At 52.5% G+C, this 27,935-nt stretch overlaps 1 protein-coding gene across 1 annotated transcript in view; it reads right to left on the reverse strand.

The window, feature by feature from the left end:
- Nucleotides 1-11,201: 11,201 nt before the first annotated feature.
- pex5 (peroxisomal biogenesis factor 5) overlaps nt 11,202-27,935 on the reverse strand; it is a 64,002-nt gene continuing 47,268 nt past the window's right edge. Inside the window, exons 13-14 of the mRNA XM_085976706.1 lie at nt 24,474-24,631; nt 11,202-12,791 (exon numbers count right to left, since the gene is read on the reverse strand). Coding sequence (XP_085832832.1) covers nt 12,590-12,791; nt 24,474-24,631 — 360 coding nt within the window. The 3' untranslated portion in view covers nt 11,202-12,589. The remainder of the gene's footprint in view (nt 12,792-24,473; nt 24,632-27,935) is intronic.

Here is a 27,935-nt window from a genome sequence, read left to right on the forward strand (position 1 = left end):
AACAGAAAGCAGGAAGACTAACAACAAAAGCTGTATCAGCAACAGGCACTAGACTACCCTTCTGCCACGGTGTGGAGTGAGCCGACCAGCAAGAAACAAGGCGGCCGAAGAGACTGTGAGTAGGGGAAGGTGTAGAAGTATCCGGAGGATAAGGGCAGAGCACTCGACCTCGGTCGAGGGGGAGCTGTGCCGGCCAAAAGTCGGGTCCAACGGCGTCGGGTGACAGCCGGACCGCGCGATCGGCCGGGAGGAAAAATCGCGGCAGCGACCGCAGCCACGAAGCGCTGAGCCTGCGAGTAGGCGCGGAAGAGAAACCAGCCGCAGCCGGGGAGGGAAACAACGGTCTGCGAGAGGGCTGGGGAGGCGAACGGGAACCAGTGTGGAGTGAGAGCGAGGTGCGGAGAGAGAGACTGCAAGGAGCCAGTCCAGCGCTGAGCTGTTCTCCACACCAACGGGGTACTCAGAGCCGGCAAAAACCGAACGTGCGGGAGTGGGGTGAGAGACACAGCCGAAAACGGGGTGAGAGAGACTGCGCGAGAGCCAGTCCAGCGGCTGAGCTGTTCTCCACCAACGGGGGTACCCAGGGCCGGCAACACCGAACGTGCGGGTGAGAGAGCGACAGAGCCGGGTACGGAGAGAGAGAGAGACTGCGCGAGAGCCAGTCCAGCAGCTGAACTGTCCTCCGTTAACGGGGTAGTACCCAGCGCCGGTAGAGCCGTGCGGGCGTGAGGGAAAAGACATAGCCGAGTAAGGGGAGCTGTGCGGTAGCCAGCCAGCGGTCTGAACCTGTCCGCTGTGGGGGGAAGCGTACCCCTTCCACCGGGAAGAAACGCGGGAAGCCGCCATTAGGCGGAGAAGACGCCAGAAGCGGGGAAACCGCCATTGAAGTGAGGCGGGGCGAGAAAGGAAAGAGCGGGAAACCGCCATTTTCGCGGGGAAAACCGCCATCTTGATTGACATACCGCCATTGAAGTGGGCGGTGGAGAGAAAGGAAGAGCGGGAAACCGCATAATTCGCGGGGAAAAACCGCCATCTTAGAAATAAACAAATAAATAAGAATACTTAAAGAAATACTGGTGCTGCTCCCAAGGGAAGAAAGATGCCTAAGCGAGGGAATATTAATGATTTTTAATTCTGAGATAGAAGACTGGGCCACGTACGTGGAACGCATCGAGATCAATTGTGAAGCCAACAAAATAGAGGAAGACGACAAGGCGGATAACATTGTTAAACTCGATGGGCGCAAAGACATACGGGCTCTTGAAGGATTTACTAGCACCAGCTAAACCGGCGGATCAGTCTTTCGAAGAGATTAGTGGTTGTTCTGAATGACCACTTGAACCCCACACCGTTGATGTTGGCTGAACGATTCAAATTCTATGCAAGAACGCAACGGAAAGACGAAAACAACGCAGAATACTTGGGTCGAACTTGCGTAGGCTAGCGAAATACTGCCAGTTCGGAGGGAATCTGACAGAGGCACTGCGAGACAAGTTCGTAGGCGGATTGTCCAAGGAAGGGACGCAAAAGCGCCCTACTAGAAGAGAACGACCTTACACTTGACAGGGCTGTCCTTATAGCCGCATCACACGAAGCCGCAGCGAAAAGGAACGGCGGAAATGCAACTAAAGGCGGCGGCGCTCGGGGTGGACCAAATTACCTCGAGTACAACAAAATTGCTATCGTTGTGGGAAGACAACACACGACCAGAATCAATGCTGGTTTAAGAACCAAGAATGTAGGAAATGTGGCAAACTGGGTCACATCGCTCAAGGTGTGCCGGTCAGGGAAGAAGACCAACAACCAAAGGAAGCCATCACAAGAAAAGTACAACAAGGTATACAAGGGGGCTGAGAAGAGTTCAGACGAACAGAATCCAGACTCAGATCCAAACGGCCAGGAGCTGGGTAGTCTGAGTATCCACCATGTGAGTAAGGAAGCTGACCTACAAACTATCTGGGTCATGCTAAAAAATAGCTGGAGTCCAAAGTGAAAAATGGAGTTGGACACTGGATCAGCCTGTATCAGTCATAAATCGAGGGGATTACCACCGGCTATTCTCACACATACCCTTAAGAGATACCAAGTTCGTATTGCAGACATACACGGGGCATAAAGTATACCCCCATGGGAAAAATAAGAGTCAAGGTGAGAGATAGGGGTAAAGAACACCCAAGAATGAACTTGTATGTACTACATGAGGGAGGACCACCACTTCTAGGACGGGAGTGGATAAAGAAAATAGACATGGAATGGCACTACCTACAAGCAATGACGAGTGAGGACTCGGTGCAGACAAGCAGCTCAGACTCTGAGCCGGAAGACGATAAGTCCAGCCCCACGTATGAAAAACAAGGTTAACATGAACTCACTGACTAAGGTTGGAAAAAACGATGGCGTGCATAAAGACAGAGAATTCTGAGTCTGTTCACAGTCACAGACATATGCATTACGGAGGAACACCGAGCTCGAACTCAACGTTATTTCAAAGTACGACAACAATTCGAACAATTAAGTTACCGTCTCGTACAAGAGATGAAAACAATGAAAAAGTTCTATGACACCGAATGGGAGAGTCTGGAAAGACAACAGAACCTGCTAGCTCAAGCAGAGAGCGACCATAGAGCCATCGTGACCAATTACCGATCACACCTCCCTTATGATGTTCAGGAGTTAGAATATTTGCATGATCTAGAGATACAGCATAAAGGCAAACCACACTACACTGAGGATTTTGTTCTGCAATTGGAGACGGAGCTAGTGCAGGCAAGGTTAAGAGAAGCTGAATCGCAGTGTGCACTTAAAGAGATGCAGAAAAAAATCTTGGACATGGAAAAGAGAAACGCTTCTTTACCTGATGTGAATAATGTGGCCATGTTGCAAGAGGAGCTTATCACTCAGTTAAATGAAAATAAAGGGAAAATGACTGAGATAGACTGCAAGAATAAAGAAGATTTGATGGCAGTGAGACTTCGAGAGGCAGATAGCATAGCAGCCTTGGCTGAACTCCAACAGGAAATTGCGAAAGAAGCAAATGAAGAGGAATCTTCAGGAAGCTGGGATTTTATTCCAGTTCTTCTCTACGACTCCTTACAAGCAGAGTGTGAGAAGTGGAAAGAACAGTATGAACAGGCCCAGGCTACAATTCTGGAGGGGATTAACTCGGCAACCCCCGAAAAGCTAGTTTCAGTAGAAGCATATGAACAACTAAAGGTTGAACATGAGCAAGAAGTCCAAAGGCTGCAGGAAATTCTTGATGAGCTCAAGGCCAAGACAGACTCATCGGTAGAAGTTCCATCCATAGATGAGAATTTAGCGGTGAAAGACATGGCAGAACATGAAAGACAAGATGTCCAAGAACTCATAAAAAATATTGGAGGAAACCCAAGACAAATATGGGGCGGCAATGACCGAGGTTCAACGACTTGAAGAGCAGAGTCAACTGGGAATCCTTTCAGTGGAAGGGAAGGAAACTGTAAGAAACACAGAGACTGTAAGAATGGGCTCTGAACATGAGCTTGGGAGCATCAAGGCGCAACTTCTTCGAGCGCTTGAAACCAAAGTACAAGAGGAAAGGAAGGTGAAAGCATTGGAGGGAAAGGTGGATGAAATGGTGAAGACTCTGATCCACAGAGTCCCCGCGGAAGAGTTAACGGTCAGCCAACTCCTTCACATGCTGAGAGACAAGACTCCACAATGGGAACACGAGCTTCAATCTGCAAAGGGAAGGAATTCGGAGCTCCCAAAAGTTACAGAAATAACTGAGGTGGCAACACAGATTTTGTGTTACAGTTTACTCTATGAAGAGTTCGTTGAATCACGTCAATGTGAACAGAAGAATGTTGAAACAGCTGCTTCAGTAGAAGGATTAAATAGCCTGATACCGCAATCCCCGGTGGAAGGGAAGGTATTGAACTCACAAATGAGGTCAGTAGTGAAGGAATGGCAGACAACCCAGGAAGAGCGGGATGAATATGAATGCATGAAGAAGTCTTTTCAAGAAAGATGTCTAGGGAAGGAACCACCGTCAGCTAACGTCCAGACGGGTGAGGAGGAAGAAGAAGGCTCTCTCGCTGGCCTAACTCAGGACGAACCCGAATATTACCATGACCTGTTGAGTGACACTGAATATTACGAGGATTTGGTCTGCCCAGCTTGTGATGAAAACTCCCAAAGCGCTGAAATTCGGAGGAAGCACTTAAGGTCTAAGGAACATAGAGAGTTGGTGGTGCTACAGCTGGCAGCCGAGAAAGGAGCTCCGAGAGTTTCAAAAAGGCAGAAAAGAAAAAGAAGAAGCAGAAGATAATAACTGTCTAAAATATTAGCACTTCTACCATCTCAGGCAGAACACTACGAAAGGAGCTAAATTAGTTGAAAAACTGGAAAATGTCAAGACAGCCAGTTGGTTGTAAAAGTCCGCACTGCTGGTTCAACAGGACGAAAGTTCAAGCTGTTACGTCAAGAAAAAGGCTATGGAGGAGTCACGCTAGCCAGGTGAACCGGCTACACCAAAGAAATGTTGTTCGGAACGAGTCAAGATCAGCGACTGAATCTATGAACTGTTTCCGCAGAGACTGAACCTGTGAACTGTTCCCACCGAGATTATATCTGTAAATTGTTTTATATGACATTGACTCCACCGAGATTATATCTGTAATTTGTTTATAGGAAGTTGAAGATATGTATGTTTAACGGAGACTCTGTAAGTAACAAGCTAAAAAGGGAGGATTGTAGTGTATGTACCCGTCTACCTTTAAGGGAACTATTGAATGTAACCGTTCACCTTTAAGAGAACTACTTTAGGTGTGGCACTATTTGTTTGGCTTCTGTATACTGTAATACCGATAGTGACCACACCAGTATATAAGTGTTGTGGCAGGATTGCTGGGGCAGATTCGCCCGGACCTTCGAATAGTAAAGACCTGTTTGTTTGTTACTTCTGAAGTCTGTGTATTTATTAACTGCACAACCCACAGACTTTACATCCCCCATTGTCCCTCCGCCCCTTCCCTCTCCCACATTGTTCCTCCGCCCCTTCCCTCACCCCCATTGTTCCTCCTCGTCCCCCATTGTCCCTCCGCCCCCCTCCCTCTCCATTTTCCCTCCGCCCCCTCCCTCATTGTCCCTCCGCCCCCTCCCTCTCCCCCATTGTCCCTCCGCCCCCTCCCTCTCCCCCATTTTCCCTCCGCCCCCTCCCTCTCCCCCATTGTCCCTCCGCCCCTCCCTCTCCCCCATTGTCCCTCCACCCCCTCCCTCTCCCCCATTGCCCCTCCGGCCCCTCCTCCTCCATTGTCCCTCCCCCATTGTCCCTCCGCCGCTTCCCTCTCCCCCATTGTCCCTGCGGCCCCTCCTCCTCCATTGTCCCTCCGCCCCTTCCCCTCCCCCATTGTCCCTCCGCCCCCTCCCCATTGTCCCTCTGCCCCCTCCCTCTCCCCCATTGTCCCTCCGCCCCCTCCCTCTCCCCCATTGTCCCTCCGCCCCCTCCCTCTCCTCCGTTGTCCCTCCGCCCCGCCCCCTCCCTCCCTCAGGCCCACCCACTCCCCCATTGTCCCTCAGCACCCCCTGTTGTCCCTGAGCCCCACCCCGCCCACTCCCCCCATTCTAGTAAATCTCTTCTGCACCCTCTGCAAAGCCGTCACATCCTTCCAAAAGTGTGGTGCCCAGAACTGGACACAATACTCCAGCTGGGACCGGACTAGTTTTCCAACCTCTTATTGCAATTATATCGGGCCTTGGTGAGACCACACCTGGAGCAGGGTGTCCAGTTTTGGTCTACTTACCCAAGGAAGGATATACTTGCCTTCGAGGGAATGCAATGAAGGTTCACTAGATTGATTCCTGGGATGAGGGGGATTGTCCTATGAGGAGACATTGAGCAGACGAGGCCAATATTCTCTAGAGTTTAGAAGAATGAGAGGGGACCTCATTGAAACACATAAAATTCTTACAGGGCTTGACAGGGTAGATGCCGGGAGGATGTTTTCCTTGGCTGGGGAGTCCCGAACCAGGGGTCACAGTCTCAGAATAAGGGGTCGGCCATTTAGGACTGAGATTGAGGAAAAATTTCTTCACTCAGAGGGTGGTGAATGTTTGGAATTCTCTAGCCCAGAGGGCTGTGGGGGCTCAGTCGTTGAGTATATTCAAGACACAGATCAATAGATTTTTGTATACTAAAGGAATCAAGGGATATGGGGATAGGGCGTGAAGGTGGAGTTGAGGTCAAAGATCAGCCACTGTTTTATTGAATGGAGCAGGCTCAAGGGGCCCGATGGCCAACTCCTGCTCCTAATTCTTATGTTTTGTGCTCACCTCATAACTGAAATCCCTCGTCCCTGGGAACATTCCTGGTATAGCTCCTTAAGTGCGATGCCCAGACCTCGGCATTTACTGAAAGTAACACCACTCCAGACACTTCACAAGACACGAGTGGAATTATCAAAATCACAACCTTTATTGGGTTGGCGCTTTTACAGTCGGGGCTCAAGGTCTGGCTCCAGACCATGGTCAGACGGCTAGACTGCTCGCCAGAGGCATCCCCGACTGTCTTCAGTCTAGGGCATTACACCCCCAGAATAAGTACCTGATAATTAGAATTCATTTATATACTTTTAATATACATTATTGAGATACGATTGGCTCCTCCATGGGATACCTCTCTCTTCGAGTCAAGCTCCCCCTACACTGTCCCGTCAAACACTCCCGGGGCAGGTACAGCACGGGTTAGATACAGAGTAAAGCTCCCTCTACACTGTCCCGTCAAACACTCCCAGGGCAGGTACAGCACGGGTTAGATACAGAGTAAAGCTCCCTCTACACTGTCCCATCAAACACTCCCGGGGCAGGTACAGCACGGGTTAGACACAGAGTAAAGCTCCCTCTACACTGTCCCATCAAACACTCCCAGGGCAGGTACAGCACGGGTTAGATACAGAGTAAAGCTCCCTCTACACTGTCCCGTCAAACACTCCCAGGGCAGGTACAGCACGGGTTAGATACAGAGTAAAGCTCCCTCTACACTGTCCCGTCAAACACTCCCAGGGCAGGTACAGCACGGGTTAGATACAGAGTAAAGCTCCCTCTACAGTGTCCCGTCAAACACTCCCAGGGCAGGTACAGCACGGGTTAGATACAGAGTAAAGCTCCCTCTACAGTGTCCCGTCAAACACTCCCAGGGCAGGTACATGGGTTAGATACAGAGTAAAGCTCCCTCTGCACTGTCCCGTCAAACACTCCCAGGGCAGGTACAGCACGTGTTAGATACAGAGTAAAGCTCCCTCTACACTGTCCCATCAAACACTCCCAGGGCAGGTACAGCACGGGTTAGATACAGAGTAAAGCTCCCCCTACACTGTCCCGTCAAACACTCCCAGGGCAGGTACAGCACGGGTTAGATACAGAGTAAAGCTCCCTCTGCACTGTCCCGTCAAACACTCCCAGGGCAGGTACAGCACGGGTTAGATACAGAGTAAAGCTCCCTCTACACTCTCCCGTCAAACACTCCCAGGGCAGGTACATGGGTTAGATACAGAGTAAAGCTCCCTCTACACTGTCCCGTCAAACACTCCCAGGGCAGGTACATGGGTTAGATACAGAGTAAAGCTCCCTCTACACTGTCCCGTCAAACACTCCCAGGGCAGGTACAGCACGGGTTAGATACAGAGTAAAGCTCCCTCTACACTCTCCCGTCAAACACTCCCAGGGCAGGTACATGAGTTAGATACAGAGTCAAGCTCCCTCTACACTGTCCCGTCAAACACTCCCAGGGCAGGTACAGCACGGGTTAGATACAGAGTAAAGCTCCCTCTACACTGTCCCATCAAACACTCCCAGGGCAGGTACAGCACAGGTTAGATACAGAGTAAAGCTCCCTCTACACTGTCCCGTCAAACACTCCCAGGGCAGGTACAGCACAGGTTAGATACAGAGTAAAGCTCCCTCTACACTGTCCCGTCAAACATTCCCAGGGCAGGTACAGCACAGGTTAGATACAGAGTAAAGCTCCCTCTACACTGTCCCGTCAAACACTCCCAGGGCAGGTACAGCACGGGTTAGATACAGAGTAAAGCTCCCTCTACACTCTCCCATCAAACACTCCCTGGGCAGGTACAGCACGGGTTAGATACAGAGTAAATCTCCCGCTACACTCTCCCATCAAACACTCCCAGGGCAGCTACAGCACGGGTTAGATACAGAGTAAAGCTCCCTCTACACTGTCCCATCAAACACTCCCAGGGCAGGTACAGCACGGGTTAGATACAGAGTAAAGCTCCCTCTACACTGTCCCATCAAACACTCCCAGGGCAGGTACAGCATGGGTTAGATACAGAGTAAATCTCCCTCTACAGTGTCCCATCAAACACTCCCAGGGCAGGTACAGCACGGGTTAGATACAGAGTAAATCTCCCTCTACACTCTCCCATCAAACACTCCCAGGGCAGGTACAGCATGGGTTAGATACAGAGTAAAGCTCCCTCTACACTGTCCCGTCAAACACTCCCAGGGCAGGTACAGCATGGGTTAGATACAGAGTAAAGCTCCCTCTACACTGTCCCATCAAACACTCCCAGGGCAGGTACATGGGTTAGATACAGAGTAAAGCTCCCTCTACACTGTCCCATCAAACACTCCCAGGGCAGGTACAGCACGGGTTAGATACAGAGTAAAGCTCCCTCTACACTGTCCCGTCAAACACTCCCAGGGCAGGTACAGCATGGGTTAGATACAGAGTAAAGCTCCCTCTACACTGTCCCGTCAAACACTCCCAGGGCAGGTACATGGGTTAGATACAGAGTAAAGCTCCCTCTACACTGTCCCGTCAAACACTCCCAGGGCAGGTACATGGGTTAGATACAGAGTAAAGCTCCCTCTACACTGTCCCGTCAAACACTCCCAGGGCAGGGACAGCACGGGTTAGATACAGAGTAAAGCTCCCTCTACACTGTCCCGTCAAACACTCCCAGGGCAGGGACAGCACGGGTTAGATACAGAGTAAAGCTCCCTCTACACTGTCCCATCAAACACTCCCAGGGCAGGGACAGCACGGGTTAGATACAGAGTCAAGCTCCCCCTACACTGTCCCATCAAACACTCCCAGGGCAGGGACAGCACGGGTTAGATACAGAGTAAAGCTCCCTCTACACTGTCCCGTCAAACACTCCCAGGGCAGGTACAGCACAGGTTAGATACAGAGTAAAGCTCCCTCTACACTGTCCCATCAAACACTCCCAGGGCAGGTACAGCACGGGTTAGATACAGAGTAAAACTCCCTCTACACTGTCCCATCAAACACTCCCAGGGCAGGTACAGCGCGGGTTAGATACAGAGTAAAGCTCCCTCTACACTGTCCCATCAAACACTCCCAGGGCAGGTACAGCACAGGTTAGATACAGAGTCAAGCTCCCTCTACACTGTCCCATCAAACACTCCCAGAGCAGGTACAGCACGGGTTAGATACAGAGTAAAGCTCCCTCTACACTGTCCCATCAAACACTCCCAGGGCAGGTACAGCACAGGTTAGATACAGAGTAAAGCTCCCTCTACACTGTCCCGTCAAACACTCCCAGGGCAGGTACAGCACGGGTTAGATACAGAGTAAAGCTCCCTCTACACTGTCCCATCAAACACTCCCAGGGCAGGTACAGCACAGGTTAGATACAGAGTAAAGCTCCCTCTACACTGTCCCGTCAAACACTCCCAGGGCAGGTACAGCACGGGTTAGATACAGAGTAAAGCTCCCTCTACACTGTCCCATCAAACACTCCCAGGGCAGGTACAGCACGGGTTAGATACAGAGTAAAGCTCCCTCTACACTGTCCCCATCAAACACTCCCAGGGCAGGTACAGCACAGGTTAGATACAGAGTAAAGCTCCCTCAACACTGTCCCATCAAACACTCCCGGGGCAGGGACAGCACGGGTTAGATACAGAGTCAAGCTCCCTCTACACTGTCCCATCAAACACTCCCGGGGCAGGGACAGCACGGGTTAGATACAGAGTAAAGCTCCCTCTACACTGTCCCATCAAACACTCCCAGGGCAGGTATAGCACGGGTTAGATACAGAGTAAAGCTCCCTCTACACTGTCCCGTCAAACACTCCCAGGGCAGGTATAGCACGGGTTAGATACAGAGTAAAGCTCCCTCTACACTGTCCCATCAAACACTCCCAGGGCAGGTATAGCACAGGTTAGATAGAGAGTAAAGCTCCCTCTACACTGTCCCGTCAAACACTCCCAGGGCAGGTACAGCACGGGTTAGATACAGAGTAAAGCTCCCTCTACACTGTCCCATCAAACACTCCCAGGGCAGGTACAGCACGGGTTAGATACAGAGTCAAGCTCCCTCTACACTGTCCCGTCAAACACTCCCAGGGCAGGTACAGCACAGGTTAGATACAGAGTAAAGCTCCCTCTACACTGTCCCGTCAAACACTCCCAGGGCAGGTACAGCACAGGTTAGATACAGAGTAAAGCTCCCTCTACACTGTCCCGTCAAACACTCCCAGGGCAGGTACAGCACGGGTTAGATACAGAGTAAAGCTCCCTCTACACTGTCCCATCAAACACTCCCAGGGCAGGTACAGCACGGGTTAGATACAGAGTAAAGCTCCCTCTACAGTGTCCCGTCAAACACTCCCAGGGCAGGTACAGCACGGGTTAGATACAGAGTCAAGCTCCCTCTACACTGTCCCATCAAACACTCCCAGGGCAGGTATAGCACGGGTTAGATACAGAGTCAAGCTCCCTCTACAGTGTCCCGTCAAACACTCCCAGGGCAGGTATAGCACGGGTTAGATACAGAGTCAAGCTCCCTCTACACTGTCCCATCAAACACTCCCAGGGCAGGTACAGCACGGGTTAGATACAGAGTAAAGCTCCCTCTACACTGTCCCGTCAAACACTCCCAGGGCAGGTACAGCACGGGTTAGATACAGAGTAAAGCTCCCTCTACACTGTCCCGTCAAACACTCCCAGGGCAGGTATAGCACGGGTTAGATACAGAGTAAAGCTCCCTCTACACTGTCCCATCAAACACTCCCAGGGCAGGTATAGCACAGGTTAGATACAGAGTAAAGCTCCCTCTACACTGTCCCGTCAAACACTCCCAGGGCAGGTACAGCACAGGTTAGATACAGAGTAAAGCTCCCTCTACACTGTCCCATCAAACACTCCCAGGGCAGGTACAGCATGGGTTAGATACAGGGTAAGGCTCCCTCTACACTGTCCCGTCAAACACTCCCAGGGCAGGTACAGCACGGGTTAGATACAGAGTAAAGCTCCCTCTACACTGTCCCGTCAAACACTCCCAGGGCAGGTACAGCACGGGTTAGATACAGGGTAAGGCTCCCTCTACACTGTCCCGTCAAACACTCCCAGGGCAGGTACAGCACGGGTTAGATACAGAGTAAAGATCCCTCTGCACTGTCCCATCAAACACTCCCAGGGCAGGTACAGCACGGGTTAGATAGAGAGTAATGCTCCCTCTACACTGTCCCATCAAACACTCCCAGGACAGGTACAGCACGGGTTAGATACAGAGTAAAGCTCCCTCTACACTGTCCCCATCAAACACTCCCAGGGCAGGTACAGCACAGGTTAGATACAGAGTAAAGCTCCCTCTACACTGTCCCATCAAACACTCCCAGGGCAGGTACAGCACGGGTTAGATACAGAGTAAAGCTCCCTCTACACTGTCCCATCAAACACTCCCAGTGCAGGTACAGCACGGGTTAAATACAGAGTAAAGCTCCCTCTACACTGTCCCATCAAACACTCCCAGGGCAGGTACACCACGGGTTAGATACAGAGTAAAGCTCCCTCTACATTGTCCCATCAAACACTCCCAGGACAGGTACAGCACGGGATAGATACAGAGTAAAGCTCCCTCTACACTGTCCCCATCAAACACTCCCAGGGCAGGTACAGCACGGGTTAGATACAGAGTAAAGCTCCCTCTACACTGTCCCATCAAACACTCCCAGTGCAGGTACAGCACGGGTTAGATACAGAGTAAAGCTCCCTCTACACTGTCCCATCAAACACTCCCAGTGCAGGTACAGCACGGGTTAGATACAGAGTAAAGCTCCCTCGACATTGTCCCATCAAACACTCCTGGGGCAGGTACAGCACGGTTTAGATACAGAGTAAAGCTCCCTCTACATTGTCCCATCAAACACTCCCAGGGCAGGTACAGCACGGGTTAGATACAGAGTAAAGCTCCCTCTACACTGTCCCATCAAACACTCCCGGGGCAGGTACAGCACGGGTTAGATACAGAGTAAAGCTCCCTCTACACTGTCCCATCAAACACTCCCGGGGCAGGTACAGCACGGGTTAGATACAGAGTAAAGCTCCCTCTACACTGTCCCATCAAACACTCCCAGGGCAGGTACAGCACGGGTTAGATACAGAGTAAAGCTCCCTCTACACTGTCCCAGCAAACACTCCCAGGGCAGGTACAGCACGGGTTAGATACAGCGTATAGGGGGAGACTTGGGGGGGGGGGGGGGCGGAATCACACAGGGTCAGAGGTCGTTACGACGGTTCTGTTGAGGCAACACTCGCAGACGATGGAGTCGCCCGGTTGGCATAGTCAGTGGTCCAGGTTGAAGGCTTTGAGCAAGGTTCCCAGATCGCGGGCGTCGGCGGCCTGGTACATGTCCGTCTGGCCCAGCATGGACAGGGCCATGCGCAGGGTGCTCCAGATGTTGTCCGACATCTGGCCCCGCTCGCCCTCCGGGCCCCGGCTCTTCCGCTGCATGTTCAGGGCCTCCAGAAAGTGCTCCACCGCTTCCCTGAAAGACACCGGTTGAAGGAAAGCTTAATAAATGAAGGAAGGAAAGAAACATTTCGACAGCACCCTTCACCAACTCAGGACGTCCCAAAGCGCTTCACAGCCAATGAAGTAGATTTTTTTTGAACCGTAGTCACTGTTGTAATGTTCCCTCAGTACTGCCGCTCCGACAGTGCAGTGCTCCCTCAGTACTGCCCCTCCGACAGTGCAGTGCTCCCTCAGTACTGCCCCACCGACAGTGCAGCGCTCCCTCAGTACTGCCCCTCCGACAGTGCAGCGCTCCCTAAGTACTGCCGCTCCGACAGGGCAATACTCCCTCAGTACTGCCCCACCGACAGTGCAGCACTCCCTCAGTACTGCCCCTCCGACAGGGCAATACTCCCTCAGTACTGCCCCACCGACAGTGCAGCACTCCCTCAGTACTGCCCCTCCGACAGTGCGGCGCTCCCTCAGTACTGCCCCTCCGACAGGGCAATACTCCCTCAGTACTGCCCCACCGACAGTGCAGCACTCCCTCAGTACTGCCCCTCCGACAGGGCAATACTCCCTCAGTACTGCCCCACCGACAGTGCAGCACTCCCTCAGTACTGCCCCTCCGACAGTGCGGCGCTCCCTCAGTACTGCCCCTCCGACAGGGCAATACTCCCTCAGTACTGCCCCACCGACAGTGCGGCGCTCCCTCAGTACTGCCCCTCCGACAGTGCAGCGCTCCATCAGTACTGCTCCTCGGACATTGCAGTGCTCCCTCAGTACGGCCCCTCGGACATTGCAGCGCTCCCTCAGTACTGCCCCTTCGACCGTGCGGCGCTCCCTCAGTACTGCCCCTCCGACAGTGCCGCGCTCCCTCAGTCCGGCCCCTCCGACGGTGCAGCGCCCTCTCAGTACTGCCCCTTCGACCGTGCGGCGCTCCCTCAGTACTGCCCCTCCGACAGTGCAGCGCTCCCTCAGTACTGCCCCTCCGACAGTGCAGCGCTCCCTCAGTACTGCCCCTCCGACAGTGCAGCGCTCCCTCAGTCCGGCCCCTCCGACATTGCAGCGCTCCCTCAGTACTGCCCCTCCGACACTGCAGCGCTCCATCAGTATAGCCCTTCCGACAGTGCAGCGCTCCCTCAGTACTGCCCCTCGGACACTGCAGCGCTCCATCAGTACTGCCCCTCTGACAGTGCAGCGCTCCATCAGTACTGCCCCTTGGACATTGCAGCGCTCCCTCAGTACTGCCCCTCTGACAGTGCAGTGCCTGCTCAGTACCGCCCCTCCGACAGTGCCACGCTCCCTCCGTACTGCCCCTCCGACATTGCAGCACTCTCTCAGTCCGGCCCCTCGGACAGCGCAGCGCTCCCCCAGTACTGTCCCTCCGACAGTGCCGCGCTCCCTCTGTACTGCCCCTCCGACATTGCAGCGCTCTCTCAGTCCGGCCCCTTGTACAGTGCAGCGCTCCCCCAGTACTCTCCCTCCCACAGTACAGCGCTCCCTCAGTCCGGCCCCCTCCGACAGTGCAGCGCACTCTCAGTACTGCCCCTCCGACCGTGCGGCGTTCCCTCAGTACTGCCTCTCCGACAGTGCAGCGTTCCCTCAGTACTGCCCCTCCGACAGTGCAGCGTTCCCTCAGTACTGCCCCTCCGACAGTGCAGCGCTCCCTCAGTACTGCCCCTCTGACCGTGCGGCGTTCCCTCAGTACTGCCTCTCCGACAGTGCAGCGCTCCCTCAGTACTGCCCCTCCGACAGTGCAGCGCTCCCTCAGTACTGCCCCTCCGACAGTGCAGCGTTCCCTCAGTACTGCCCCTCCAACAGTGCAGCGTTCCCTCAGTACTGCCCCTCCGACAGTGCAGCGCTCCCTCAGTACTGCCCCTCTGACAGTGCAGCGCTCCCTCAGTACTGCCCCTCCGACAGTGCAGCGTTCCCTCAGTACTGCCCCTCCGACAGTGCAGCGCTCCCTCAGTACTGCCCCTCCGACAGTGCAGCGCTCCCTCAGTACTGCCCCTCCGACAGTGCAGCGTTCCCTCAGTACTGCCCCTCCGACAGTGCAGCGTTCCCTCAGTACTGCCTCTCCGACAGTGCAGCGTTCCCTCAGTACTGCCCCTCCGACAGTGCAGCGTTCCCTCAGTACTGCCTCTCCGACAGTGCAGCTTTCCCTCAGTACTGCCCCTCCGACAGTGCAGCGCTGCCACTGCATAACAACTTATATCTACACTTAACGAGCGATATCAATAAAAACATTTTTGACAAGCCACAGAAGGAGATATCAGGACAGATGTCTAAAAGCGTGGCGAAAGAGTTAGCTTTTAAGGAGCATCTTAAATGAGGAGAGAGAGGCGGAGAGGTTTAGGGAGGGAATTACAGAGCTTAGGGCCCAGGCAGCCGAAGGCACGGCCACCACTGGTGGAGCGATTAAAATCGGGGGGGGGGGTGCGCAAGAGGCCAGAATTGGAGGAGCGCGGAGATCTCAGTGGGTTACAGGGCTGGAAAGGTTACAGAGATTGGGTGGGACGTGGCCTGGGAGAGATTTCAAAACAAGGATGAGAATTTTAAAATTGAGGGGTCACTGGACCGGGAGCCAATGTAGGTCAGCGTGCACAGGGGTGATGGGTGAACGGGACTTGGTGCGAGTTAGGAGGTGGGAAGCAGAGTTTTGGATGAGCACATGTATATGGAGGATGGAAGATAAGAAGCGGGCCAGGAGTGCATTGACCTCAACGGCCTTCTGTGGTCGAGAATGCCACAGGTTCACCACTCTCTGGGTGAAGAAATTCCTCCTCATCTCTGTCCTAAATGGCTTACCCCTTATCCTTAGACTGTGACCCCTGGTTCTGGACTCCCCGACCATCGGGAACATCCTTCCTGCATCTAGTCTGTCCAGTCCTGTCAGAATGTTATAAGTTTCAATGAGATCCCCTCCTGGTCCCTCAATACCTCCTCTTTGGTGAAGAAGGCCCAGCAGCACGGTGGCATAGTGGTTAGCACTGTTGCCTCACAGCGCCAGGGACCCGGGTTCGAATCCGGCCTCGGGCGACTGTGTGGAGTTTGCACATTCTCCCCGTGTTTGCGTGGGTTTACTCCGGGTGCTCCGGTTTCCTCCCACAGTCCAAAGATGTGCGGGTTAGGTTGATTGGCTCTGATAAATTGACCCTTAGTGTTAGGGGGATTAAATACGTGGGGTTACAGGGATAGGGTGGGATATGTGTTGGTGTAGGGGTTACGGGGATCGGGTGGGATATGTGTTGGTGCAGGCTCGATGGGCCGAAATGGCCTCTATCTGCACTGTGGGGTTTCTGTGATTTCTGTGATTTCCTAAGGAGGCTGAAGGGATGTAACCTGTCACCCCTTATCCTCTCTAACTTTGACCGCTGCACACCACTCGTCACATCCTGCCAATTACTGTACCTGCCCATTATCCCGACTCTCTGGCTCCTGCCACTCAGTCAATTTCCTAACCAGGTCAATAATTTGCCTTTCGAAGCAGTGTAGATGGAAGCATAAAACTACAAAGGGATATTGACAGATTAAGTGAATGGGCAAAACTGTGGCAAATGGCTTTCAATGTAGGCAAATGTGAGGTCATCCACTTTGGGCCTAAAAAGGTTAGATCAATGTACTTTCTAAATGGTGAAAAGTTAGAAACAGTGGTGGTCCAAAGAGACTTGGGGGGGTCCAGGTACATGGATCATTAAAATGTCATGAACAGGTACAGAAAATAATCAAAGACTAATGGAATGCTGGCCTTTATATCTAGAGGACTGGAACACAAGGGGGTAGAAGTTATGCTGCAGCTATACAAAGCCCTGGTTAGACCACACAGAATCACAGAATCACAGAAACCCCACAGTGCAGATAGAGGCCATTTCGGCCCATCGAGCCTGCACCGACACATATCCCACCCGATCCCCGTAACCCCTACACCAACACATATCCCACCCTATCCCCGTAACCCCACGTATTTACTCCCCCTAACACTAAGGGTCAATTTATCATAGCCAATCAACCTAAACCGCACATCTTTGGACTGTGGGAGGAAACCGGAGCACCCGGAGGAAACCCACGCAAACACGGGGAGAATGTGCAAACTCCACACAGACAGTCGCCCGAGGCTGGATTCGAACCCGGGTCCCTGGCCTGGAGCACTGTGAGCAGTTCTGGGCACCACACCTGAGGAAGGATATACTGGCCTTGGAGGGAGTGCAGCGTAGGTTTACCAGACTGATACCCGGACTTCAAGGGTTAAGTTACGAGGAGCTATTACATAGAAACATATAGAAGATAGGAGCAGGAGTAGGCCATTCGGCCCATCGAGCCTGCTCCGCCATTCAATGAGATCATGGCTGATCATCCAAATTCAGTACCCTGTCCCTGCTTTCTCCCCATATCCCTTCATCCCTTTAGCCTTAAGAAATATAGGTGTGAGCAGTGAGGCGAGGAGCGAGGCTTAAAACCGGCAGCGAGGCCCGACCAGAGCATCGGACCTGGGTGTGAGCAGTGAGGCGAGAAGCGAGGCTTAAAACCGGCAGCGAGGCCCGACCAGAGCATCGGACCTGTGTGGGAGCAGTCAGCAGCGGCGGAGCTTAAAACCAGCAGCGAGGCCCGACCAGAGCATCGGACCTGCGTGGGAGCAGTGAGCCGCGGCAGAGCTTAAAACCGGCAGTGAGGCCCGACCAGGGCATCGGACCTGTGTGGGAGCAGTGAGCAGCGGCGGAGCTTAAAACCAGCAGCGAGGCCCGACCAATTCAACAGCGGGGGAGAGAGGTAAAAAGTAATCAAAGTGTGACGTCACCAGGAAGCAGGTAAGTAATTGGTTGGTGAGTATTTCTCTCTTTTTTTAAACTTTAACTCTGTGCTTTATAGTTTCCAAGGTCTCTCTGGTGTAGCGAGGACTGTTGGTAAACCAGTTAACTGTAGTGTAATTAGTGGGATTGATTGATTTACTTTAAATTCAATTAATTAAAGGGTAAGTCATGGCAGGACAGCCTGGCCACGTGATATGCTCCTCCTGCGATATGTGGGAACTCAGGGACACTTCCTGTGTCCCTGACAACTACATGTGCAGGAAGTGCACCCAGCTGCAGCTACTGACAGACCGCATTGCGGTACTGGAGCTGCGATTGTATGCATACTGGAGCGTTCACGATGCTCAGGACATCGTGAATAGCACATTTACGGAGTTGGACACACCGCAGGTAGAGGTTGGACAGGAAGAAAGGGAACGGGTGTCCAACAGGCAGAGTACTAGGCGCAGGCAGTTAGTGCAGGAGTCCCTGTGGCCATCCCTCTCTCCAACAGATACACCACTTTGAGTACTTGAGGAAGGCAGCAGCAGCCAACTTCCTGGCACCAGGGGTGGCTCTGCTGCACAGAATGGGAGGAAAAAGGGTAGAGCTATTGTAATAGGGGATTCAATTGTAAGGGGAATAGATAGGCGTCTCTGCGGCCGCAAACGAGACTCCAGGATGGTGTGTTGCCTCCCTGGTGCGTCCCGGATGACTGAGTACACTCGGTGGTTCACCTTGGAGATCAGGACAGACAGTTTGTCCGCATCCGTTTCGACTGCAGTGGAGGCAGTCAGGAATGTCTCGAAGCACGTGAGCCAGTGAGCAAACTTGTTGGAAGCGTCCGCTTCCCGACTGTCCAGGTCTAGGCATGCTGGTGTGAGGATCTTCTCCATTATAAAAAATTTAGTTAATAAAATTGATGCGCCATCAATTACTCAAAAGACTGAGGTTAAGCGAGTAACAACCAGGCTTTTATTAACTAAAGAATGAAGGTCTTGTCTCGAGTGGTCGACCCATCCAGAATACTAAGGGACTGGGAGGTAGTCACTTATATACCTGGAATAGTGGGAGGAGTCAGCCGAGGCATGTCCAGACCTGTACCTAGTGGAATACACATTACACATACAGACAGGTATACAGTGGTTTACCACAGCGTGCAATAAGGGCACAGCAGTCATCATGGGTGACTTTAATCTACATATAGATTGGGCCAACCAAATGAGTAACAATACTGTGGAGGAGGAATTCCTGGAGTGTTTACGGGATGGTTTCCTGGACCAATATGTCGAGGAACCAACTAGAGATCAGGCCATCTTAGACTGGGTATTATGTAACGAGAAAGGATTCATTAGCAATCTTGTTGTACGAGGCCCTTTGGGTCGGAGCGATCATAATATGATCGAATTCTTCATTAAGACGGAGAATGAAGTAGTTGACTCAGAGACTAGGGTCCTCAATTTAAATAAAGGAAACTACGAACATCTGAGGAGCGAGTTGGGTAGGATTGATTGGGGAATGGCACTCAAAGGGTTGACGATGGATAGGCAATGGCAAACATTCAAAGACCGAATGGATGAGCTACAGAATTTGTTCATCCCAGTTTGGCATAAAAATAAAACAAAAAGGGTGACACAACCGTGGCTAACAAGGGAAATTAGGGATAGCATAAGATCCAAGGAGAGGACATATAAATTGGCCAGAAAAAGCAATAACCCTGAGGATTGGGAGCAGTTTAGGATTCAACAAAGGAGGACAAAGGGATTAATTAAGAAAGGGAAAATAGAATATGAGAGTAAGCTTGCTGGGAACATAAAAACTGACTGTAAAAGCTTTGATAGATATGTGAAGAGAAAAAGATTGGTGAAGTCAAGTGTAGGTCCCTTACAGTCAGAATCAGGGGAATTTATAATGGGGAACAAAGAAATGGCAGACCAATTAAATACATTTTTTGGTTCTATCTTCACAAAGGAGGACACAAATAACCTCCCAGAGATGCCGGGGAACATAGGGTCTGATGAAAGGGTGGAACTGAAAGAAATCAGTATTTGTAGGGAAATGGTGTTAGGAAAATTGATGGGACTGAAGGCCGATAAATCCCCAGGGCCTGATAATCTACATCCCAGGGTACTTAAGGAAGTGGCCCTAGAAATAGTAGATGCATTGCTGGTCATCTTCCAACATTCGATGGAATCTGGAACAGTACCCATGTATTGGAGGGTAGCTAATGTTACCCCACTATTCAAAAAAGGTGGTAGAGAAAAAGCGGGGAATTATAGACCGGTAAGCCTGACATCGGTAGTGGGGAAAATGCTAGAGTCCATTATAAAAGATGTAATAGCAGAGCACTTGGAAAGCAGTGACAGGATCGGACAAAATCAACATGGATTTACAAAAGGTAAATCATGCTTGACTAATCTACTGGAATTTTTTGAGGATGTAACTGGTAAAATAGATGAGGGAGAACCAGTGGATGTGGTGTATTTGGACTTTCAGAAGGCTTTCGATAAGGTCCCACATAAGAGATTAGCGTGCAAAATTAAGGCACATGGGATTGGGGGCAAGGTTTTGACTTGGATAGAGAACTGGTTGGCGGACAGAAAACAAAGAGTTGGAATAAACGGGTCGTTTTCCGAGTGGCAGGCAGTGACTAGTGGGGTACCGCAAGGATCGGTCCTAGGACCCCAGCTGTTCACAATATATATTAATGATGATCTGGACGAGGGAATTGGATGTACTATCTCCAAATTTGCAGACGACACAAAGCTGGGTGGGAGGGTATGCTGTGAGGGAGGGTATGCTGTGAGGAGGATGTCGTGGAACTCCAGTACGATTTGGACAGGTTGGGTGATTGGGCAGAAACATGGCAAATGCACTATAATGTGGATAAATGTGAGGTTATCCACTTTGGGGGCAAAAACAGGAAGGCAGATTATTTGAATGGCAATAGATTGGGGGAAGGGGAAGTACAAAGAGACCTGGGTGTTCTTGTGCACCAGTCGCTGAAGGTAAGCATGCAGGTGCAGCAGGTGGTTAAGAAGGCAAATGGTATGTTGGCCTTCGTAGCAAGAGGATTCGAGTACAGGAACAAGGATGTCTTGCTACAGTTGTACAGGGCCTTGGTGAGACCGCATCTTGAGTATTGTGTGCAGTTTTGGTCGCCTTACCTGAGGAAGGACGTTCTTGCCATGGAAGGAGTGCAGCGAAGATTCACCAGGCTGATACCTGGGATGGCAGGAATGACATATGAGGAGAGATTGTGTCGATTGGGCTTATACTCACTGGAGTTTAGAAGATTGAGAGGGGATCTCATCGAAACCTATAAAATTCTGTCAGGCCTGGACAGACTAGATGCAGGAAGGATGTTTCTGATGGCCGGGGAGTCCAGAACCAGGGGTCATAGTCTAAGGATAAGGGGTAAGCCATTTAGGACTGAAATGAGGAGGAATTTCTTCACCCAGAGAGTGGTGAACCTGTGGAATTCTCTGCCACAGAGGGCGGTGGAGGCCAGTTCATTAAATATATATATATTAAATATATATATTTCAGTCCTGTTAGAATTTTGTAAGTTTCAATGAGATTCCCTCTCATTCTTCTAAACTCCAGCAAATATAAGCCTAATCGACCCTATCTCTCTTCATACGTCATTCCTGCCATCCCAGGTATCAGTCTGGTGAATCTTCGCTGCACTCCCTCCATGGCAAGAACATCCTTCCTCAGATAAGTCGACCAAAACTGCACACAATACTCAAGGTGTGGTCTCACCAAGGCCCTGCACAACTGCAGCAAGACATCCTTGCTCCTGTACTCGAATCCTCTCGCTATGAAGGCCAACATACCATTTGCCTTCTTAACCGCCTGCTGCACCTGCATGCTTACCTTCAGCGACTGGTGCACAAGGACACCCAGGTCTCGTTGCACTTCCCCTTCTCCCAATCTATTGCTGTTCAGATAATAATCTGCCTTCCTGTTTTTGCCACCAAAGTGGATAACCTCGCATTTATCCACATTATACTGCTTCTGCCCAATCACCCAACCTGTCCAAATCATACTGGAGTTTCTCTGCATCCTCCTCACAGCACACACGCCCACCCAGCTTTGTGTCATTTGCAAACTTGGAGATATTACATCTAGTTCCCTCGTCTAGATCATTAATATTGTGAATAACTGGGGTCCTAGCACCGATCTTTGCGGTACCCCACTGGTCACTGCCTGCCACTCGGAAAAAGACCCGTTTATTCCCACTCTTTGCTTCCTGTCCGCCAACCAGTTCTCTATCCAAGTCAATACCTTACCCCCAATCCCATGTGCCTTAACTTTACATGTTAATCTCTTATGCGGGACTTTATCGAAAGCCTTCTGAAATTCCAAATACACCACATCCACTGGTTCTCCCTTATCTATTCTACCAGTCACATCCTCAAAAAATTCCAGTAGATTAGTCAAGCATGATGTACCTTTTGTAAATCCATGTTGACTTTGTCCGATCTGTGGCTTTTTTCCAAGTGCTCTGCTATTACATCTTTTATAATGGACTCTAGCATTTTCCCCACTACCGATGTCAGGCTCACTGGTCTATAATTCCCCGCCTTTTCTCTACCACCTTTTTTTGAATAGTGGGGTTACATTAGCTACCCTCCAATCCATGGGAACTGTGCCAGAGTCTACAGAATTTTGGAAGATGACCAGCAATGCATCTACCATTTCTAGGGCCACTTCCTTAAATACCCTAGGATGTAGATTATCAGGCCCTGGGGATTTATCGGCCTTCAATCCCGTCAATTCCTTAACACCATTTCCCTACAAATAATGATTTCATTCAGTTTCTCCCTCTCATCAGACCCTATGTTCCCCGACATCTCTGGGAGGTTATTTGTGTCCTCCCAGCACGGTGGCATAGTGGTTAGCACTGTTGCCTCACAGCGCCAGGGACCCGGGTTCGAATCCGGCCTCGGGCGACTGTCTGTGTGGAGTTTGCACATTCTCCCCGTGTTTGCGTGGGTTTTCTCCGGGTGCTCCGGTTTCCTCCCACAGTCCAAAGATGTGCGGGTTAGGTTGATTGGCTATGATAAATTGACCCTTAGTGTTAGGGGGATTAAATACGTGGGGTTACGGGGATAGGGTGGGATATGTGTTGGTGTAGGGGTTACGGGGATCAGGTGGGACATGTGTCGGTGCAGGCTCGATGGGCCGAAATGGCCTCTATCTGCACTGTGGGGTTTCTGTGATTCTTTGTGAAGACAGAACCAAAGTATGTATTTAATTGGTCTGCCATTTCTTTGTTCCCCATTATAAACACAAATTAGGGTTGTATTCAGTGGAATTTAGAAGGTGAAGGGGTGATCTGATTGAAGTTTTCAGGATATTAAGGGGAACAGATAGGATAGATAGAGAGAAACTATTTCTGCTGGTTGGGGATTCTAGGACGAGGGGACAGAGTCTAAAAATTTGAGCCAGACCTTTCAGGAGTGAAATTAGGAAACACTTCGACACACAAAGCGTGGTAGAAGATTGGAACTCTCTTTCGCACATGGAAATTGATGTTGGATCAATTGTTAATTTTAAATCGGAGATTGATAGCTTTCTGTTAACCAAAGGTATTAAGGGAAATGGGCCAAAGGCGGGTATATGGAGTCAGGTCACAGATCAGCCATGATCTCAGTGAATGGTGGAACAGGCTCGAGGGGCTGAATGGCCTGCTCCTGTTCCTATGAACCAAGCCAGTGCAGTTCCGCCCAGCTGGACGACGGTGGAGGCGTTGGAGGAGCACGGTGTGGTCAACCGTGTCGAAGGCTGCAGACAAGTCAAGAAGGAAGAGGAGGGATAGCTTATCATGGTCACAGTCACAAATAAGGTCATTTGTGACTTGGATAAGGGCCGTTCCTGTACTGTGGCGGGGCCGGAAATCTGATTGGAGAGAGTTAAACATGGGGTTGTGGGAAAGATGGGCACGGATTTGGGAGGCGACAGCCTGTTCAAGGATTTAGGAGAGGAAAGGGAGGTTGGAGATGGGGGCGGTCAAGGGTGGGGTTTTTTTTTTTTTTGAGAGGGGTGATGATGGCAGATTTGAGGGAGAGGGGGACAGTACCGGAGGAGAGGGAACCGTTAACAATGTCAGCTAACATGGGGGCTGGCATGAATCTTGTCATTCATGTGGAAATGACTGAAGTAATCCTGGGCGGCCTGCTGGTGGCGCTGTCCAGGGAGAGTATAAATACTCGGGCACGGGCCCAGCTTGCTCAGGACATTTTTTAACAGGAACTAGTAAAGGACACAACTAGATCTCCATGTTGTAAAACAGTTGATTAAAGCCTTGTTTAATACTCAGACCAAGTGCCCAGTAGTTTTCTTATGTCGGGGCTAGGAAGGGAAGTTGGGTGGTCAGCAGTTTAGTGGGAATAGGGTCGAGGGAGCAGGAGGTGGGACTCCTGGACAAGATGAGCTTGGAGAGGGCATGAGGGGAGGCAGGAGAGAAACTAGGAGAAAGAGGAGCGTTCAGTGCTAGGCCAGGGAGGGGGACCGTAGAGGAAGTTTGGCTCGGTGGGCTAGGGGAAGGGAGGGAAGGGATAGAAGTGGCAGAGGCAGCTGAATGGATGGTCTCTATCTTTGTGACAAAGTCCAGGAGCTCCTCGCACTTGTCGGAGGTGAGGGTGGAGGAGGCAGGGGAGAGGGGTTTAAGAAGACGGTTTGTAATGGAGAAGAGAAGCCGGGGGTTATTATTGCATTCACGGATGATCCTGGAAGAGTGAGCAGTTTCGGCGGAGGAGAGCAGGACCGGATGGTGCTTCATGTGGTCCAGCCAGATCTGTTGCTGGATGGCTAAAACAGGCATCCGCCAAAGATATTCAAGTCTGCGTTCCTCTGGACTTAAGAACTGCCCCATGGCCCCGGTGGGTTGGTGAGGCGAGAGGTTACCCAGTCCCTACCTGTGCGCCCCCAGGTTGATGCAACTGATGCCCAGGTTGTAGCGGGACCGGATAAATCCAGGCTGGAGCTCCAGGGCCTGGCGATAGGCCTCCACCGCCTCCTCACTTCGAGAGCCGTTGGCCAGGGTCGCCCCTAATTTATTCCATAGTAGGTAGTCCTGGGGGGAGAGAGACAATGAGAGGATGAGAGAGACGGAGAGGGGGGGGGACAGCGAGGGAGAGAGGGGGGGGCAGCGAGGGAGAGAGGGGGGCAGCGAGGGAGAGAGGGGGGCAGCGAGGGAGAGAGGGGGGCAGCGAGGGAGAGAGGGGGGCAGCGAGGGAGAGAGGGGGGCAGCGAGGGAGAGAGGGGGGCAGCGAGGGAGAGAGGGGGGCAGCGAGGGAGAGAGGGGGGCAGCGAGGGAGAGAGGGGGGCAGCGAGGGAGAGAGGGGGGCAGCGAGGGAGAGAGGGGGCAGCGAGGGGGAGAGAGCGAGGGAGAGAGGGGGGCAGCGAGGGGGAGAGGGGGACAGCGGGGGCGAGAGGGGGAGAGCGAGGGGGAGAGGGGGAGAGCGAGGGGGAGAGGGGGAGAGCGAGGGGGAGAGGGGGAGAGCGAGGGGGAGAGCGAGGGGGAGAGGGGGAGAGCGAGGGGGAGAGGGGGAGAGCGAGGGGGAGAGGGAGGGGGAGAGGGGGAGAGCGAGGGGGAGAGGGGGAGAGCGAGGGGGAGAGGGGGAGAGCGAGGGGGAGAGGGGGAGAGCGAGGGGGAGAGGGGGAGAGCGAGGGGGAGAGGGGGAGAGCGAGGGGGAGAGGGGGAGAGCGAGGGGGAGAGGGGGACAGCGAGGGGGAGAGGGGGACAGCGAGGGGGAGAGCGAGGGGGAGAGCGAGGGGGAGAGGGGGACAGCGAGGGGGAGAGCGAGGGGGACAGCGCGAGGGGGAGAGGGGGAGAGCGAGGGGGAGAGCGAGGAGGAGAGGGGGACAGCGAGGGGGAGAGAGCGAGGGGGAGAGAGCGAGGGGGAGAGAGCGAGGGGGAGAGGGGGAGAGCGAGGGGGAGAGGGAGGGGGAGAGGGGGAGAGCGAGGGGGAGAGGGGGAGAGCGAGAGGGGGAGAGAGAGAGAGCGAGTCAGAGAGAGAGAGCGCGAGTCAGAGAGAGAGAGAGAGCGAGACAGAGAGAGAGAGAGAGCGCGAGTCAGAGAGAGAGAGAGCGAGTCAGAGAGAGAGAGAGCGAGTCAGAGAGAGAGCGAGTCAGAGAGAGAGAGAGCGAGTCAGAGAGAGAGAGAGAGCGAGTCAGAGAGAGAGAGAGCGAGTCAGAGATAGAGAGCGCGAGTCAGAGAGAGAGAGCGAGTCAGAGAGAGAGAGCGAGTCAGAGAAAGAGAGAGCGAGTCAGAGAGAGAGCGAGTCAGAGAGAGAGAGCGCGAGTCAGAGATAGAGAGCGCGAGTCAGAGAGAGAGAGCGCGAGTCAGAGAGAGAGAGAGCGAGTCAGAGAGAGAGCGAGTCAGAGAGAGAGAGAGCGAGTCAGAGAGAGAGAGAGAGCGAGTCAGAGAGAGAGAGAGAGTCAGAGAGAGAGAGAGCGAGTCAGAGAGAGAGAGCGCGAGTCAGAGAGAGAGAGAGAGCGAGTCAGAGAGAGAGAGAGCGAGTCAGAGAGAGAGAGAGCGAGTCAGAGAGAGAGAGAGAGCGAGTCAGAGAGAGAGAGAGCGAGTCAGAGAGAGAGAGAGCGAGTCAGAGAGAGAGAGAGAGCGAGTCAGAGAGAGAGCGAGTCAGAGAGAGAGAGAGCGAGTCAGAGAGAGAGAGAGCGAGTCAGAGAGAGAGAGCGAGTCAGAGAGAGAGAGAGCGAGTCAGAGAGAGAGAGAGAGCGAGTCAGAGAGAGAGAGAGCGAGTCAGAGAGAGAGCGAGTCAGAGAGAGAGCGCGAGTCAGAGAGAGAGAGCGAGTCAGAGAGAGAGAGAGCGAGTCAGAGAGAGAGAGAGAGCGAGTCAGAGAGAGAGAGAGAGCGAGTCAGAGAGAGAGAGAGCGAGTCAGAGAGAGAGAGAGCGAGTCAGAGAGAGAGAGAGCGAGTCAGAGAGAGAGAGAGCGAGTCAGAGAGAGAGAGCGCGAGTCAGAGAGAGAGAGAGCGAGTCAGAGAGAGAGCGAGTCAGAGAGAGAGCGAGTCAGAGAGAGAGAGCGAGTCAGAGAGAGAGAGCGCGAGTCAGAGAGAGAGAGAGAGAGCGAGTCAGAGAGCGAGTCAGAGAGAGCGAGTCAGAGAGAGAACGAGTCAGAGAGAGCGAGTCAGAGAGAGAGCGAGTCAGAGAGAGAGAGCGAGTCAGAGAGAGAGAGAGAGCGAGTCAGAGAGAGAGAGAGAGCGAGTCAGAGAGAGAGAGAGCGAGTCAGAGAGAGAGAGAGCGAGTCAGAGAGAGAGAGAGCGAGTCAGAGAGAGAGAGAGCGAGTCAGAGAGAGAGAGAGAGCGAGTCAGAGAGAGAGAGAGCGAGTCAGAGAGAGAGCGAGTCAGAGAGAGAGAGAGAGCGAGTCAGAGAGAGAGAGAGCGAGTCAGAGAGAGAGAGCGAGTCAGAGAGAGAGAGAGCGAGTCAGAGAGAGAGAGAGCGAGTCAGAGAGAGAGAGAGCGAGTCAGAGAGAGAGAGAGCGAGTCAGAGAGAGAGAGAGAGCGAGTCAGAGAGAGAGAGAGAGCGAGTCAGAGAGAGAGAGAGAGCGAGTCAGAGAGAGAGAGAGAGAGCGAGTCAGAGAGAGAGAGCGAGTCAGAGAGAGAGAGAGCGAGTCAGAGAGAGAGAGAGAGCGAGTCAGAGAGAGAGCGAGTCAGAGAGAGAGAGCGAGTCAGAGAGAGAGAGCGAGTCAGAGAGAGAGAGAGCGAGTCAGAGAGAGAGAGCGAGTCAGAGAGAGAGAGAGCGAGTCAGAGCGAGAGAGAGCGAGTCAGAGAGAGAGAGCGAGTCAGAGAGAGAGAGAGTCAGAGAGAGCGAGTCAGAGAAAGAGAGAGCGAGTCAGAGAGAGAGCGAGTCAGAGAGAGAGAGAGCGAGTCAGAGAGAGAGAGCGAGTCAGAGAGAGAGAGAGAGCGAGTCAGAGAGAGAGAGCGAGTCAGAGAGAGAGAGAGCGAGTCAGAGAGAGAGAGAGAGCGAGTCAGAGAGAGAGAGAGAGCGAGTCAAAGAGAGAGAGAGCGAGTCAGAGAGAGAGAGCGAGTCAGAGAGAGAGAGCGCGAGTCAGAGAGAGAGAGAGCGAGTCAGAGAGCGAGTCAGAGAGAGAGAGAGCGAGTCAGAGAGAGAGAGAGCGAGTCAGAGAGAGAGAGCGAGTCAGAGAAAGAGAGAGCGAGTCAGAGAGAGAGCGAGTCAGAGAGAGAACGAGTCAGAGAGAGAGCGAGTCAGAGAGAGAGCGAGTCAGAGAGAGAGAGAGAGCGAGTCAGAGAGAGAGAGAGCGAGTCAGAGAGAGAGCGAGTCAGAGAGAGAGAGCGAGTCAGAGAGAGAGAGCGAGTCAGAGAGAGAGAGCGAGTCAGAGGGAGAGAGAGCGAGTCA

This window comes from Somniosus microcephalus, unplaced genomic scaffold (assembly GCF_052327205.1).
Source record: "Somniosus microcephalus isolate GS21.2 unplaced genomic scaffold, FLI_Smic_1.0 unresolved_chr3, whole genome shotgun sequence".
In the NCBI taxonomy this organism is placed as follows: Eukaryota; Metazoa; Chordata; class Chondrichthyes; order Squaliformes; family Somniosidae; genus Somniosus; species Somniosus microcephalus.